This window comes from Oratosquilla oratoria, chromosome 24 (genome assembly GCF_046742065.1).
Source record: "Oratosquilla oratoria isolate Oo_2021 chromosome 24, ASM4674206v1, whole genome shotgun sequence".
In the NCBI taxonomy this organism is placed as follows: Eukaryota; Metazoa; Arthropoda; class Malacostraca; order Stomatopoda; family Squillidae; genus Oratosquilla; species Oratosquilla oratoria.
This window is the reverse complement of record NC_134800.1, coordinates 45,183,109-45,199,344: the sequence shown is the minus strand read 5'-3', so window position 1 is coordinate 45,199,344 and position 16,236 is coordinate 45,183,109. Positions and strand designations below refer to the sequence as shown.

Genomic DNA, 16,236 nt, shown 5'->3' with positions numbered 1-16,236 from the left:
TGACGGCCTACATTGCTGAGCTCAGCGATATGGTGCCCACGTGCTCAGCACTCGCCCGCAAGCCTGACAAGCTGACTATCCTCCGCATGGCCGTGGCCCACATGAAGGCCCTCCGAGGTAAGCCAAGTAACACATTGGTGGTGGTGGTGGTGGGGGGGGAATATATATATATATATATATATATATGTGTGTGTATATATATATATGTGTATATATATATGTATATATATATATGTATATATATATATGATGTAAGCGTAATAGGACACACAGGATTCTTAGTCTTGTGTTTATTCCTTACTAGTTTCGCAGGTATGCTTTTTGAAAAAGCATACCTGCGAAACTAGTCAGGAATAAACTCAAGACTAAGACTCCTGTGTTTCCTATTCCGCTTACATCAACCTGTCAGAATGTCTCAACATATATATATATATATATATATATATATATATATATATATATATATATATATATATATATATATATATATGATAAAAGTAGATCGTGTAGTATCGCACATAGTGACGTTGACCGTGTTATTTGTTATGGGCGAGTTTCTGTTGGTATATCTGTATTAAGTTGTTTTTTATTAGGTTTGGGTAATATTGTTGGTCGGTACTGTCATTAGGATTTTATTTATTTATTTTTGTGCTTGTTCATTCACAATTACTAAAAGTCTATATTCTGTTGGAAAATTACTGCGATTATATTTCGCCGTATTTGTTATTTTTTTCATCGTTATTGATTGTCGATATATCCGCCAAAGTTTGAAATCTAAAATTCTTCACGTTGTCTCTGTAGCACTTTCTAGTTTTCGAATCCGTCTTGGTAAACTTTTTTGTTCCTTGGGTTTTGTCGATTTAAAGTTCATTTGAAGCGAGGAAATGACGGTGATACTCTGGTTTCAGTCTACAGCTGTGTGTGTGTGTGTGTGTGTGTATGTGTGTGTGTGTGTGTATCCTGCAATCATCTCTTATGTTCATTATTGTAGCATGTAATATAACGACAGAGAATGGTGTGCTGACGACTTTAATGTCCAGATTTTTCCTGAGCACGTCGAGGCGAGATGGGCCGCCGCCGATGTAGCACTTCAGGTTCGGAAATAGAGATGGAGGAGAAGGAGAGTCTCCAGTTATTAGCGGCTTGCGCAACTTCCAATTCGACTTACTTCTTCTCCTCCTCCTCCTCTTCCTTCTCCTCCTCCTCCTCCTCCGAAGAGGCTTTGACTCGACTGGCCTCATCACTTCATCTTCTTCACCGCCCCCTCTTCCTCCTCCTCCTCCTCCTCCTCCACCTCCACCTCCTCCTCCACCTCCTCCTCCACCTCCTTCCTCCTCTTGCCCTTTCATAATTTTTTCACGACACTTGTTCTTGTTTTCTTTCCGTCCGGACTTCCAGAGTTTGGGTCCACACTCTCTGGAGAATCGACCTCGAACTCTGCATGACGTCACGCTGACCATAGGCGTTGTATGTGTGTGTGTGTGTGTGCGCGCGCGTGCGCGTCCTCGGGTCCGGGCAGGGCAATGTGACGTCACTAAGCTCCGGTTCTCAACATCTGGACAGACTGCAGAGTTGGGGGTGCTTTCACCTCCTCTTCCTCCTCTTCCTCACCTTCCTCATCCTCATCCTTCTCCTCTTCCTCCTCCCGAGCCACGTCCATTCTGTTCTAGTGTTGGGGTTGAGTGAAATTGATGGAATCCTGCATGAAGTTGACGTGAAAAGGAGATAGATGGCCTGAGATTTTGGGTTACATGGAGTTACATGGAGGACAAACGAACAGCAACAGAGACCTATTGGTCCTTATATGGCTGTTTCGGTACTTAACCTATTATTAATATAATCATCACAATTATTATTATATTTATTTATTATTATTATTTTATTGTTTTTTCTTAATTTCATTTTTACTTTTCTTTCTCTTTTTTTATCTCCTTAATTATCTAGAAGTAAATAATTCTAGTCTGGAATCTGTAGCTAAACATATATACCAATGCATTTATTTATTCTATTTATTATTATTTATATTATTAATATTATTATAATTGTTATTTTATTTATTTTTTATCATTATATATATTTTTTTCGCATTCGACTTAGTTATGGACCAAAAGGTCTCCTGTCGGGATGCTCAGCCTTTGTAATCTTTCGTAATGTCGAGACTTTTTTTTAAATACCTCTATAGTGGCACACTCATTGACGTTGGAGGGTAGACCATTCCCGAATATATGGGTTGAAGGGGAAGGGGACACGTTGGGGGGGGGGGAAGAGGGGGAAAATATGTTTGGGAAAGGATCAAGGAAAGAGACCAAAGGGAGATAAATATTTGCCTTTGGGGTTTTAAGTAGAAAAAAAAGATTAAGTTAACCGCATCAAACGTACAGTACTGTAATCCGAAGATTAGGTTCTAACTCAGGGTAAGGTGGACCTTGGCTTGAAATGCCTCCCAGTGGGTCGGGACCCCCCCAGCAGGATTCATCCTAAATCTGAATAGAATCGTCGGTGGTCACGAAGGTGAAGATAATCTATTGGCGACGGAGAGTGACGCCAGGTAGTGAGGAGGTTGATTCAAATCAGGTTCGAATCCCGCAGGTCTTAATGAAATCACTTGGCGCCAAGAAATAAAAGTGCCACCCGGGATGGAAGAGGTTCGTGGTGGATGTGAAGGCTCGGAAGAGAATGGAGGATGTGGAGTTCCGCCCTCCATGGAGGCGAGGCGGGACGGTGGAGAGGAAGTATTCATCTGGAGTGGGAAGTTATTAGCAAGAAATTGAAACTGGAGGAGAAGGACGAGGAGGTGGAGGTGGGCCGGTTCTCATTTGGCGCCAGATTCCATTGCAGGGTCCTCATCTTCTCATCTTCTTCTTCCTCGTCTTACTCATTTTCCTCAATCCTCTTTTTCATTCCTCATTATCTTCTTCATTTTTCTCCTCTTTTCTCGCCAACTCTCTTTCCTCCTACTCGTTTCCTCCTCTGTTTTCTTCTTTCTCTTCGTTCGCACTCACTTCCTCCTGTTCCTCCTCCTCCTTCTCCTTTTCCTCTACCTACTTCTCCGCCTCCTCCTCCACCTCCTCCTGTTGCTGCTCCTCTTCCTCCATTTCCGCCTCGTTTTCCTCCTCCGTCTTCTCTGAGTCTTGCTTGTCCTCAACCAAAACTGGGGTCTATTCTCAGTAGAATGAAATCGCCGGGCCTGTGCCACAGGAGAATCTGCACTGTGAGTGGAGGAGAAGGAAGAGGAGGAGGAGTTGTTGTTGTTGTTGTTGTTGTTGGTGTTGTTATTGTGGCGACGGAAGATCTGAGGCAAAAGTTAATGATCGACTTTGGACGGCGCCGCTGTAATTGATCGTTAGGAGATCGTCATTGTGCGGAGACGAGGTGGGAGTGCGCGCAAGGACAGGTGATCATTATCACAATCTTTGTCGTTATCAGCAGCAGCACCATCATCACTATTATCACCATTATCATTACTACCACCAGCCCCTCGAAAAATGCTGCCAACAAAATATCAATTACCACCACCACCATATACATTTCAATCATCCTTTGTGTCATGATGATGATGATGATGATGATGATCATCATCATCATCATCATCATCATCATCATGATCATGATCATCATCATCATCATCATCGTGAGCAGTAGTAGCTTACTTTTTAGGTCGTGATTAGGTTTTCCCTTGGTTGAATAAAATCACTGAAAGCACTGAAGTCGGGTTATTGTAAGGCTCGGACCTTGAATCGGGAGTCAATTGATATCGGTTATCCTGATTATAATCATGTTCACAACTTTTGTTGAACAGTTGTGGAGAGAGGGAGAGAGATGCTTTAGACAGAAGAAGGGAAAATATGTGTGAAATGTCGCCTTAGCGCCGATGTTCTTTGTTAGGGACGGGAGAGAAGTATTAAACCAACACCTCTGCCCCCGTCGTCTGGTGTTTAGTCAGAATGGATTATGCAAGTCGATCACTGTTGAAAAGGATTACATTTATGTTATTTTAAGTGTTATAATACAGGATTATGGTGGTGGGGGGAATGGATCGCCTCTTCAGTTGAATCAAGTCGCTTGGTCGTTGGTCAGAGAAAGTACTAAATTTTTATCTATTTGTTTAATTTTTATTTATTTATTTATTTTTTGGTTGGAGAGCTTCAGGTGTTGTTTGGTTGAGAACTGATCTTTCCCCGAGAGTTGCATATATTATGGCAGACAGCCCGTCCGCCCGCCTGCCCGGTAGGCCCCCGCGGGGTCTCGTGCAATTCCTTCTTCGTGACCTCAAGACGGCGTCGGGGTCTCTTTGATAACACGCGTCCTGACGGCAGGAGTCTTTAATTTCAATTTATAACTTTCCTTCTGAGGATCTCGTCTGCGTCAGTGACCCCCCTCGTGATTTATAGGACTTTAGTAGTACACAACGCTGAGCTGTGGGCCTGCCTCCTTCTAGCCTCGCTCTGGCCTCGACGGCTTTCGTTATCTTCGTCGTCGTCGATAGAGCTCACTATCTCCCTGACGTTGAAGTCTCCGGCCAGCCCATGGCCGTTATGTTTCACATTTTCCTGCTTTGGCGCAATCCGTTGATTTTTTTTTTCAGTTGCTAATTGGTTGTAGGAACATTCTCGCAGTACGAAAATTTGGATACCGTCCCCTTACGACGAACCCTTTATCTAGTTGTGACGTCCTACTCTAGGGTCACGGTCGAGGGTTTTTGGAACAGGTGGGCAAGCTGCCATGTCACCTGAAGAAGTCTTCGGCGCCGGACCTCAGGAGTGCCAGGTGACCCTCGGGTCAGGAGAGTCGTTACTGTCATGCACGCCTGTGCCACGCGGTCTTTCGGTCCATTTCATACAAGGGGAAGGGGGACCCGAGAACAGATTTTTTTTTTTTCTCAAAGAAACGGGTGTATGAGGATCAATGCAAAGAGAATGTTGTAAGGAGTAATGGTACCCACGATGATGTACAGAGCAAAGACCTGGGATGTAAAGAAAACGGAGAAGAAACTGTGAATTGTTTTGGTGTGACGATTGTGGGTAGTGGTGGAGTAGCTGTTTCAAGAATGGATAGAGTGAGAAATGTGGGGGTGAGGCGGGAGAACGGGAGAGTAGCTGACCGGTGGGACATAAGAGGTTTTGGGAATATGGAAAGGATGGTTGAGAAATGACAAGCAAAGAGAGTTTGGAATGTAAAAGTTGATGGAGTGAGCATGAGAAGAAGACTGACAAAGATGGATGGATCGGCTGTAGGAAGCTTTGGATGTACGTAAAAGGGTTGAGTTGGGAAGAGAGAACACAAAATATAGGATTGAGTAGAGGTTGTGAATGGATGTGAAGGTAAGTTCTTATTTTATTCACAGTTATTTTCAGTGGATGAGGAGGGTGGGGGGGGGTCAACCAACTCCAGCTGTTGGGCCCCACTGTGGAAGAGCTCTGCCTCGCTGCATTGCCTCTGATCCCGAGTGGTGTGGCGGGTGTCGGGGGTGACTTCATCCGCGAGGTACTGATATGGTAGGAGTGGATGAGAGAGAGAGTGGGTTTTGTTTGTTTATGATGTGGGTGTGTGCATTGACTCGGCTAGCTCCCTTATAAGGGGGAAAGGGTATTTGGTATACGTATATAGAATTGTCTGCGTGCGCGCGTGCGTGCATATAAAATTCCGTTAGCCGAACTGATTCACCTGGCGTTAATCAGAACACAACTTGCTCCAGAAGGAGTTTATTTCGACCCGTAGCTGGTGAAGAGATCTTGCGGCGTGGCGCGGCGCGGCGTCTGTCGTGCCGCAGCCGCAGTCTCGCAAGGGGCGCTTGTGGCCTGCGGGCAACCCGCACAAGGCCATGTGCGCGCTTGTGTGGCCCCAGGATCTCGCACACACAAGGACATATGGTCTCTTCGGTGGCCCTCGCGTCTTGGACTCGAAGCCATACGGTCGTTTGTTTTTGTAACCTGGGCCTTATGGACGGGGGCGATAAGGTCAAGTTTTGTGGCTTCGCGGCCGAGTTCGCAGCAAGGCCGCTTGCAACTGAGGAATACAAAGAGTGTCCACTCTTGTTGAAATCTTGTCGAAGTCGACATGAAGTCGCGTAGCTTGAAGACGCTCTCTCTCTCTCTCTCTCTCTCTCTCTCTCTCTCTCTCTCTCTCTCTCTCTCTCTCTCTCTCTCTCTCTCTCTCTCTCTCTCTCTCTCCTCTACCTATATTGAATCTAGAACATGTCACGTAACCATTCTTGAGTTCCCATTGGCTCGTTATCGCAGGCTTGTGTTTATTTTGTATCCCAGTGTATTTATCCATTATATGCAGGAAAAGAGCTACAGTGTCAATCTTGCGTCCGTTTGCTTTGAGAGTGTTCTCATATGTTTTGTATTATCCAGTTCGATTATGTGTCCATTTGTTTACTTGATTACTTTTATCTTAATGATTATTTTCATATATTTTATCAATTTATTTCTCATTTGCTATTATTATTCATTTATTGATATTTATTTATTTTTGTTTTATTTATTTATATATATTTATTTATTTATTTATTTTTACTCCCGAAGATGAGGCGCCAAGGATAGGAAAGAGAGAGAGAGAGAGAGAGAGAGAGAGAGAGAGAGAGAGAGAGAGAGAGATTGTCTTTGTGGTAGCCACAACAAAAAGAAAGAGTTCATTAAGAGAGAGAGAGAAAAGCTGTAATCCTCTTCATCCTCCCAAAGGCGGGCGGGGTGGGGAGGTTGTCATGGAAATGAAAAGAGAGATGGAAACCCCCCCCCACATGGGGTTAAGGATAAAGAAGCTCACAAAGGCCAGGTGGTTCCTGATGTATGTCGCCCTCGGGGTAATGATATGACAAAGGCCAAGGGGAGATCGTCATACGAAAAGCTTCAGGGTTCTCCCACAGGGGTCGAGGGTCATGATTGTGAGACCTTCTCCTCCTGTGGTGGCTTGCACACCGGGTAGGTGGTCGTGATTTTGACCCCGGGGGTTGTGCTCACAAAGGCCAGGTGGGTCATGGCTTCACCCTCGGAGGGGGGGGGGTGTCGTTGACAAAGGCAAGGTGGTCATGAAAGTTACCCACCACAAAGGCCAGGTAGTACTCACAAAGGGCTGAGACTAATTTCTACTCAAACACTCTGGAGTGTTCCTGTGAGCTGGAGGTATAGGGGCTGACATTTCGCCTCAGAAAAGGGCCCGGGATCTCTGTCAGCCCCGACTTATGTTTCCACCACTTTCTCACGAAAGGAAAGCAGGCGGCTGCTCTCCTATAACAAAGTTTCTTCCCATCGAGATCTTTGGAAGAACTCGAGGATCGTTGTCAGTAACTGTGGGGCTACGGGTTCCCAGTCACAGGAACTCAAGAGAACATTTATCATAATTATCTTTAAAAGGGGACATTTGGTCTTGTTGGTTAAGCGTACTTCAAGTGTTACACTTCATAAAATTTTGATGCAACGTTTTTGTTGCTCCTACCGTTTATTTTTTGATAATTCACTAGAAATCACCCTATCATGAACATTTAGTATATTAATGTACTGGGCTACTTGAGACGTAAGATAGCGTGGCGTGAACGAGACTGAAATTGAGGCGTCCAGTAAAGAAAGGGGGAAAATGCTGGCGTCATGAGTAAAGCATTTTGCCTCTTAACACCAAACGCTCGAAGAACCATATTTCTTTATCGAGGAGGTGTGGCATTTACCCCTTTCTATTCTAGACGCCTCAGTTGTAAAGTGGACCACCAAGTTGGAAAAGTTGGCGACCCAAAGTGGAGGGAAAGTGCAGCCGGGAAAATCTATGGGGTCACTGGCGATAGGAAGTAGTGCTGCGCCTTTCGAAAAGGTTCGGTCAGGCGCTGCAGTTTTACATTTGTCTTGAACGAATTGTTTTAGGAGAAGCAGCACCACTTAATAGGGTGACTGGACAAGGATGTAGTGCCGATATGAAGTGGTGTGCAGCATTCAAAAAGATTCGGTCATATACTTCAGTTTTCAACGTCTTGAACGAAATATTTTCGGAAAAGCAGCACCACTTGATGGGTAACTGGACGAGGGGGTAGTGTCGATATGAAGTGGTAATACAACATTCAGAAAGGTTTGATTAGGTACCGCAGTTTTGTAATTTCTTGAACGAAACATTTCTAAACGAGTAACAACACTTCATGAAGGCGTCTGGACGTAGGGAGGTTTGGGACATTGATGTAGTGATTGTCTGTCTTGGGGGAGTGTTAGGGGAGTGCTCTACAAGTCCAGGGGAGTGGTTTGTCGATTGGTGAGTGTGTGCTTGGACTCCCAAAGGAAGAAGAGTTTCTCAAAGCCGAATAAAATCGTTTGGCATTAACCAGAATAAAATCAAGCAAGGAACCCCTTTGTTGTTAAATGTTGGCGTGAGTGTGGTGGACGAAACGGTGCAAGCTCAGTTGGCCACAAGGGAGATACAGTCTAGTGTTAATGCACCAGGAACTACATTAAAGTAGAACAACTTGATTCATTGAACAGATACCTAAACTTTTGTTCCACCTGAAGACAGGCAGGACTCTTCAGCCTCTGGGACCCCCAACCTGAAGGAAGTATACACCGGTCGAGACCCCATTCCAGACCAGAGGTCCACCCCATCAGGCGGCGAGAATCGCTCGTTAGGAGCAGTAACAGAACGTGGGGTGTATGCACCCCGCCTCGGGGGGGAGGGAGGTTGCTACTGAACAGGAGGCACCCCTCAAGCAGGCTTACCAACCGTTCCTTCCCCAATTGCCGAAGAAAGAACACGAGCGTGTTCGGGTGTTCTTGAACTTTTCGTGCTCACGTGTTGTCGGGATTGCACCACCCGTGGCTGTCGGCACCGGTACCCGGACCGACCGACACCAGAGGGACCGACCGATACCAGAGGGACCGGAGAGCGAGTGCGGGGGTACACACAGGGCGAGGCGGACATAGCATCACGTCCTCCGTATTCATTAACCCGCAGCCTCCTTCCCTCCTTCCATCCTCCTCCCTCACTCCCTCTTCTTCCCATCTTTCCTCCCTCCCCACTCACTCACTATATCACTCATTCACTCACTGTCTCACCCACTCTCCCTCCATATCTGGCCCAGAAAAAAAAAGATGAAGCCCAGGTATAGGCATCTGTTTTCTGTAGGATGCTCCAACCCTTCCCTCGCTTGTCCTCCTCCTCTCTCTCCCACCTCTCCCCTACTCTCCCTTTCCCCGTTCTCCTCACCCGCCTCTCCCTCCCTTACCTTCTCTCCCTCTCTCTCCCCCCTTTCCCATCTACTCCTTTATTTCCCCGTTCCTCATCACCTTCCTCTTCCCTCCCCTCCTTCTCCCCTCCCCTCCACTCTTCTCCCCTCTCCTTCCCACGCGACCCCCCTCCCCTGACGTGGCACCATGTTGTAGGCGTTGGGGGTATATTATGCCCTGTGGTAGCCTGTACCCTGGCCTGGGTCTCCACGGGGGAGAAGACCTTGTCCAATCTTGTCCTACACGGATAGTAACTCTTCATGTACCTGCGCGTGCTTGCTTGCTTGCGTGTGTGTGTGTGTGTGTGTGTGTGTGTGTGTGTGTGTGTGTGTGTGTGTGTGTGTGTACCTGCATGCATGTTCTTGTGTGTACTTGTGCGAATATATGGTATATATGTAATTGTATTATACAGGAAAGTAGCAAGGCTGGTGGGGTCCTTTCTTTCTGTCATAGATTGTAAGATCGTTGATGGTTTTAAGGTTGGTTTTTGTCTTCTTTTAGGCTATTTAAGAGTTGGCACATTTGTACAGAAAATCGTGTTTCTTGATATCCATCTGCCATGTCATCTTCTTCATCTTGTTTTCGTGACCTTCCGTCCCAGATCGTCTTTGTCAGTTTCATCCGTCATTTCCATTGCATGAAACACTGTGATCAAGTTAGCTCTCTCTTCTCTCTTTTAACAATGACAACTATGATCCCTTTTATCTCTTATAGGCTTTATTGGCTAGGTAGGGATCATTAGAAACTAAGATAATGGTATAGGGATCAACTTGGTTAGTGCTTCTTTTATTACTTCGTTCTTGTTTATATCCAGCACTTTATGTGGGGACCATTCCATGCTTCATACTCCAATCTAGGGTGGACCACAATTTTTGCTTCCATCATCTCTCCGTTCGTGCTCTGGAAAGCTACGTTTATGTTCCCCCAACATCCTGGAAGTTGCGCTCACGGTTTTCCTGCTGTTTGTAATACGACGAATCACCCATGACCAACACTCTGAGACCCTTTTCATCTTTCTCATTTGTAAGCGTTTCACCTCTCTTTAATGGTCTTTTTGAACTTTTACTTACTTCCATTACTTTGCATTTTTTCCACTCCCGGCTCCAGTCATATGTTTTGTCGAAATCCATTTGTAGCAATTTGCAATCTTCATTGTGGATTCGCTTCGTAGGTGTTTGCATCATATGTAAACATCTTAGTGGTGTATGTCGCTTACATCTGCAGTACTTCCGAAAGTTTATGTATTATGCACTACCTTGAGTTTGTTATATAAATTTAACTCCACATTCTCTACAAAGTCCTTTCTTTCTCCATTTTCTCCAGCGCACATCTCAGACATTCTAAACTTTTTTACATTTTCTGTTAAACCAGTTGTTTACTCGATTTCCCCCCACAAACCCTTGGGGCGTATTCGTTTACACCCGCATTGTAAAGGTTTAATGATATTTCTTGTTTCTTCTGTAGTCATGAAACCCTTCCGGTCTTCTTAGGAAAATTTCTTCAGACCTGTGAATTTTTTTTTTCCATTTTTGGGCCTGCCTAGTTTGTATGGTTTATTTCTTTGGGCCTCTATCTATGCCTACTACCTAGTATTCAAGCGCTACATGGTAATTTTTTATCATGTACCTTAAAGTTAATGATAATGGGCGCTTTGAGAAGCAACAACTCAAGTCTCGCTCTAGTGTCCTCTCCTCTTAACAGTGTCGCATCTTCGACCCATTCGGTTACTGTGTTATCCAAGGGAAATGTTCAACAGAGTATTACCCCCAAGAATTTTCTCTACCACAGTGTATGTATGAGCGTGTATGTTTGTGTGAGTGTACGTGTGTGTGTGTGTGTGTGTACCTGCATGATCATACCTTGGTGTGCATGCGAGTGGGAACATGCAGACATGCATGTAAACATGGGTCATTTTGTTCATGATGGACATCGGTTAAGGTCATTGCTGGAGGCTGCACGAGTAAGCACAGATGCTGGAGGAACCGTCCTTCTGCAGATGAGAATCGTTTAACCCAACGCCCCTCTATCTCTCTCTCTCTATCTCTCTCTCTCTCTCTCTCTCTCTCTCTCTCTCTCTCTCTCTCTCTCTCTCTCTCTCTCTCTCTCTCTCTACCTCTCGTTTTCTTCCTGCTTCCCATTTTATCTCTCCCCTTCCATTTCTGTATAGAGCAGCCTTTTTTCTCTCTTCCGCTCTTGTACCATCTGTGTTTTACTCTACGGATGTTTGTTCCGCACAATTCTGTACAATTTTAGTCGTTATGGACGAAAGGTCTCCTGTAACGAAAGGGATTTCCCTGATCGAATGGAGTCACCTGTACTTTTTTTTTTCTCCTAGTTTTCTCTTTTTCATTCATTCGAGGGGGGACCTCGCTTGTTTTTTCACGTGGATATGTGTGTGTGTGTGTGTATATATATATATATATATTATATATATATATATATATATATATATGTATATATAGTGTATATGTACTGTACATGGGTAAATACTGTATATCCATGCACGGGATATCAGTTACCAGAGGTGAGATTGCATGATGACAAGTGATCTACGCCGGACCGAGATTGAGTCCAGTGATGTTTTGCTAATGGATTCTCAATGTGGGGAGATAGTTGTGTGTGTGTGCGCGCGCATAACTTGTAGCAGTAGAAGAATTTCCTCATCCATGAAGACTTCACTCAGTCCCACGATATCTCAGATGATGTTCTCTGGATTTCAATATATTTTCCCCTAGATCATCGTGATCATCAGCGAGGTTCGGACTTTGTAGGTACATATCTCCATCTTTCGGTTGTGTAATAGCTTGTAGTCCCAGGGGCTCTCAACCCTCTTTTCCATGTATCCCAAACTTATGTATTGCTGTTCTTGAGTCTCCTGGTGATCACTCCATCACATTAGAGAATTAGCTAGCATTCATTAAATACCACTAGTTTTTAGTTTGTGGCCCCCCACTTGTGAAACTCTGTGGTTTTATAGGGGTCCATGGGCGCCAGGTTGAGAGCCACTTGGCCCTAGACTTTGATATTATGACCCAAGAACAATACCTTTGAGAATATTGGAGAACTCTCCGTGATTGGTTAGTGAGATGGCGGGGGCCACACGAGCGTGGTCTTCAGTATTCTCTCACTCCTACTTCATACCTCTTGATGTGATCTTACCAGTAGTTACACTTTGCTCCCTTCTTCTTCTTCGTCTTCTTTACTTCCTCATCTTCCATACCCTTACACTTTCAGAAAGATCACAACCACTGTCAACCTGTCTTCGTATTGACTTTCGGAACTCCACCCACTTTCACTTTCTTTATTTTCTTCGCCTTCCATTGACATTTACCTTCAATGTTCCTTTTTCACGTATATTTCCAGAACGTTTTGTCATTTTCTACAATTCCTTCACTGCCTCCCATGAACACCACACCACCTGTGAGGACTATGTACTTTAAACATCATCATATCTCCTCAGCCTCCTGCAGAATATATGTAGTGGTTTGGCATTAATGTCCGAGTATTTTCTTCGCAAGAGAATTTATTGTTATAACAGTTGCATTAGAATATGTGTGTGCGCACACACACGTACATGCATGCACACCACTTTTTTTAACCTCAGCTCACTGGTTCCTAATTTTTTTCAGCCATGGTACCCCAAAGTTGAACCCCAAGTTAAACTGATGCCCCCTCTCCAATGTTAGCCTACTGCTCTCGAGTTTCAACTTTTAATTTACTTTATTAAAGAGAGAGAGAGAGAGAAAAGATCACTTCTATGAACAAACAACTGAAATCTGGGGACTCCTTATTTTTATTTTCAGTAAATGGATGACTAGAATATAATTCGAAACGAAATTGTTGATTTAATATTTCCTCCATGATGCCTTTTTTTTTTTTTTTTTTTTTTTAAACCGGATTCAGTACCTCCTTGAGATATTGAGGCACTACTTTAAGATAAACGCCAGTCACAGCTCCTAACGTATTCCTGTATCACAAAATTTATAGTTATCACAGTTGCCAGAGGCAACATGAAATGTAACTCTGGATGCATTTCTTCATCTCTTCGTTCATCGAACGAAGCTACGCTTTCCTTGTTTGTTTGGGCTGACCAGCCTCTCTCTTTATCTCCGCTCGCTCTCTCTTTCTCTCTGCCTGTCTGTTTCTATCTCCCTCTGTCTCTATCTCTTTTTCTCTCCTCTATATTTCTCCCCCCCCCCTCTCTCTCTCTCTCTCTCTCTCTCTCTCTCTCTCTCTCTCTCTCTCTCTCTCTCTCTCTCTCTCTCTCTCTCTCTCTCTCTCCTCTATATTTCTCCCCCCCCCCTCTCTCTCTCTCTCTCTCTCTCTCTCTCTCTCTCTCTCTCTCTCTGCCTCTCTGCCTGTCTGTCTGTCTGTCTGTCTGTCTGAACTGGACTTTCCCGTTGTTTGTTTCATGGGCGTGAGGCTGCCCTTTCGCCGCCCGGGGGCGTGCGGGGGATGGGTGTGGGTGTGGGTTGCCTTCTGGCGGCGGAAGACCGAGGAGGAACGAGTACCTTCCTTCACCCTTAGTATTAGGAAGGGACGGACGGGAAGGGCTTCATCACCCCTTCGGTACCGGATGACTGCTGCCACGGAGATGGATGAAATCGCATTTTGGCGCCAGCCACAGGACCAGGGAATGTGGCACTCGGGTCCGGAGGGGCGGGGGGCTGGGGCAGAGGGATGTGTGAATAGAATCGCCTGGCGCCAGGTAGGCGAAAGGGAGATGGAGTGTACTGTACGGAAGTGCTCTGAGAGAGGCGAGGGAAGGCGTCTTAGCTTAGTTTCGCCTCGCTTCGCCTGGCCTCGCTGGCCGGGTCATCGCCACCCTACTCGGCCGTAAGCAGAGCGAGCGAAGAAGTTTTAAGTCTGTTGTAGGCAGTCGTGATTCCAACAGCGCCGCGCACAAACTTCCGCGCACGACCCACCCCGCGTCTCTCACCCTGTTTTTTCGCGCCGCGGTGGATCGGCGCGTGGATTGTGGAAATGATCCATTATGATTCTCAATAGGGTGGAGGATCTCGGAACGGCCTTAGGATTCGCTTGGGTTTTAGAGGGCCCGGGGAGGGGGGAAGCTGTTATCCAAAGCCTTGGGCCCACCCTGTAGCGGGTACCCCACTACCTGTGCTGGGCGCTGCGTAAGAGACTGGTCGTGTGCTAAGAATATCAAATAGACAACTCCAACGGATTGTAATGGGAGCAATCTTAGAGAGAAACAGAGAGAGAGAGGGGTGGGGGAGAAAGAGAGAGAGAGGGAGGTAGGGGGAGAGAGAGACATTACAGGTGAGACGGGATGCCTAAAGAACAAAGAGGGAGAATCTCTCTGTCTCTCAGTCTCTGTAGCTATGACTATTTTTGTCTGCCTGTCTCTTCTCTGTATCACCGTCTGTATCTTTTTGTGTCTCACTTTTGGTCTTGTTTTTTTTTTTTATCTCCTTTGCCTCCCTCCTCTCTCTCTCTCTCTCTCTCTCTCTCTCTCTCTCTCTCTCTCTCTCTCTCTCTCTCTCTCTCTCTGTGTGTGTCTTCCCTACTTTCCTTCTCTCCCAAGAGAGAAAACCAACTGCCCACCTCTCTGTCTCTATCATTCTGTGGCTTCCTTCCCTCCCAAGAAAGAAGATCAATTGACCGCCTCTCTCTCTCTCTCTCTCTCTCTCTCTCTCTCTCTCTCTCTCTCTCTCTCTCTCTCTCTCTCTCTCTCTCTCTCTCTCACACACACACACACCTATGTGTGTCCTCCCTACTCTCCTTCCCTCCCAAGAGAGAAGACCAACTGTCCGCCTCTGTCTCTACCACACTCTATGGCTTCCTTCCCTCCCAAGAGAGAAGATCAAATGTCCACCTTTCTCACTCTTTCTGTCACACTCTCCCTCTCTGTGGCTTCCTTCCCTCCCAAGAGAGAAGATCAATTGTCCGCTTCTCTCTCTTCCTCCCTCCCTCCCTCTCTCTCTTTCTTACCTCCATCTCTCTCTCTCTTCCCTCCATCTCTCTCCCTCTCTGTGGCTTCCTTCCCTCCCAAGAGAGGAGATCAATTGTCCTCGTCTCTCTCCTCTCTTTCTCCCTTCTCTCCCTCTCTGTGGCTTCCTTCCCTCCCAAGAGAGATCAATTGTCCGCTTCTCTCTCCCTCCCTCCCTCTCTCTCTTCCCTCCATCTCTCTCCCTCTCTGTGACTTCCTTCCCTCCCAAGAGAGAAGATCAATTGTCCGCCTCTCTCTCTCTTCTTTCCTCCCTCTCTTCCTCCCTCCCTCTCTTTCTTGCCTTCATCTCTCTCTCTCTCTTCCCTCCATCTCTCTCCCTCTCTGTAGCTTCCTTCCCTCCCAAAAGAGAAGATCAATTGTCCTCTTCTCTCTTTCTCCCTTCTCTCTCTCCCTCTCTGTGGTTTCCTTCCCTTCCAAGAGAGAAGATCAATTGTCTACTTTCTCTTCCCTCTCTGTGGCTTCCTTCCCTCCCAAGAGAGAAGATCAATTGTCCGCTTCCCTCCCTCACTCCCCCTCTCCCTCTCTTACTCCCCCTCTCCATCTCTCCGTCCTATTTTCCACCACATCTCCTCTTCAGTCTGCGTGCAGCCCTCCTCCTCCTCCTCTTTTCTCCCCATTTCCCACCTTCCTTATTCCCTTCGCTTCTGTCGATTAATTTCTCGCTATTACCTATTCCCACGTCCCTCTCCCTCCCTCTCATCTTCCTTCCCTCCTCTCACCTCTCATCTTCCCTCCTTCCCTCTCATCTCTCATCCTCTCTCCTTCCCATCTCATCCTTCCTCCCTCCCTCCTTACCATCTCTCATCTTCCCTCCTTCCCTCCCTCCTATCTCTCATCCTCCCTCCCACTCTCCCTCCCATCTCTTATCCTCCCTCCTTCCCATCTCTCATCCTCCCTCCCATCTCTCACTCCTCCTCCCTCCCTCCCTCCCTCTCTCATTGACTGACTCACTCTCCGTGTTCTACCCCACTTCTTCCCGTTGTACATTGTTCTTTTTTTTATTGTTTGTTTTTCGTCGAATCTCTCGTGTATTTCAATTCTTTCGTCGTCTTAGTCATTAATCTTTAA

The 16,236-nt window shown here is 45.9% G+C and overlaps 1 protein-coding gene across 12 annotated transcripts in view; it reads left to right on the top strand.

The window, feature by feature from the left end:
• tgo (Aryl hydrocarbon receptor nuclear translocator homolog tgo) overlaps window positions 1-16,236 on the top strand; it is a 434,151-nt gene that overhangs the window by 383,290 nt on the left and 34,625 nt on the right. For all 12 annotated transcript variants that reach the window (XM_076208032.1, XM_076208031.1, XM_076208024.1 and 9 more), the window contains exon 4: window positions 1-117. This exon is cut by the window's left edge. In XM_076208032.1, coding sequence (XP_076064147.1) covers window positions 1-117 — 117 coding nt within the window. The remainder of the gene's footprint in view (window positions 118-16,236) is intronic.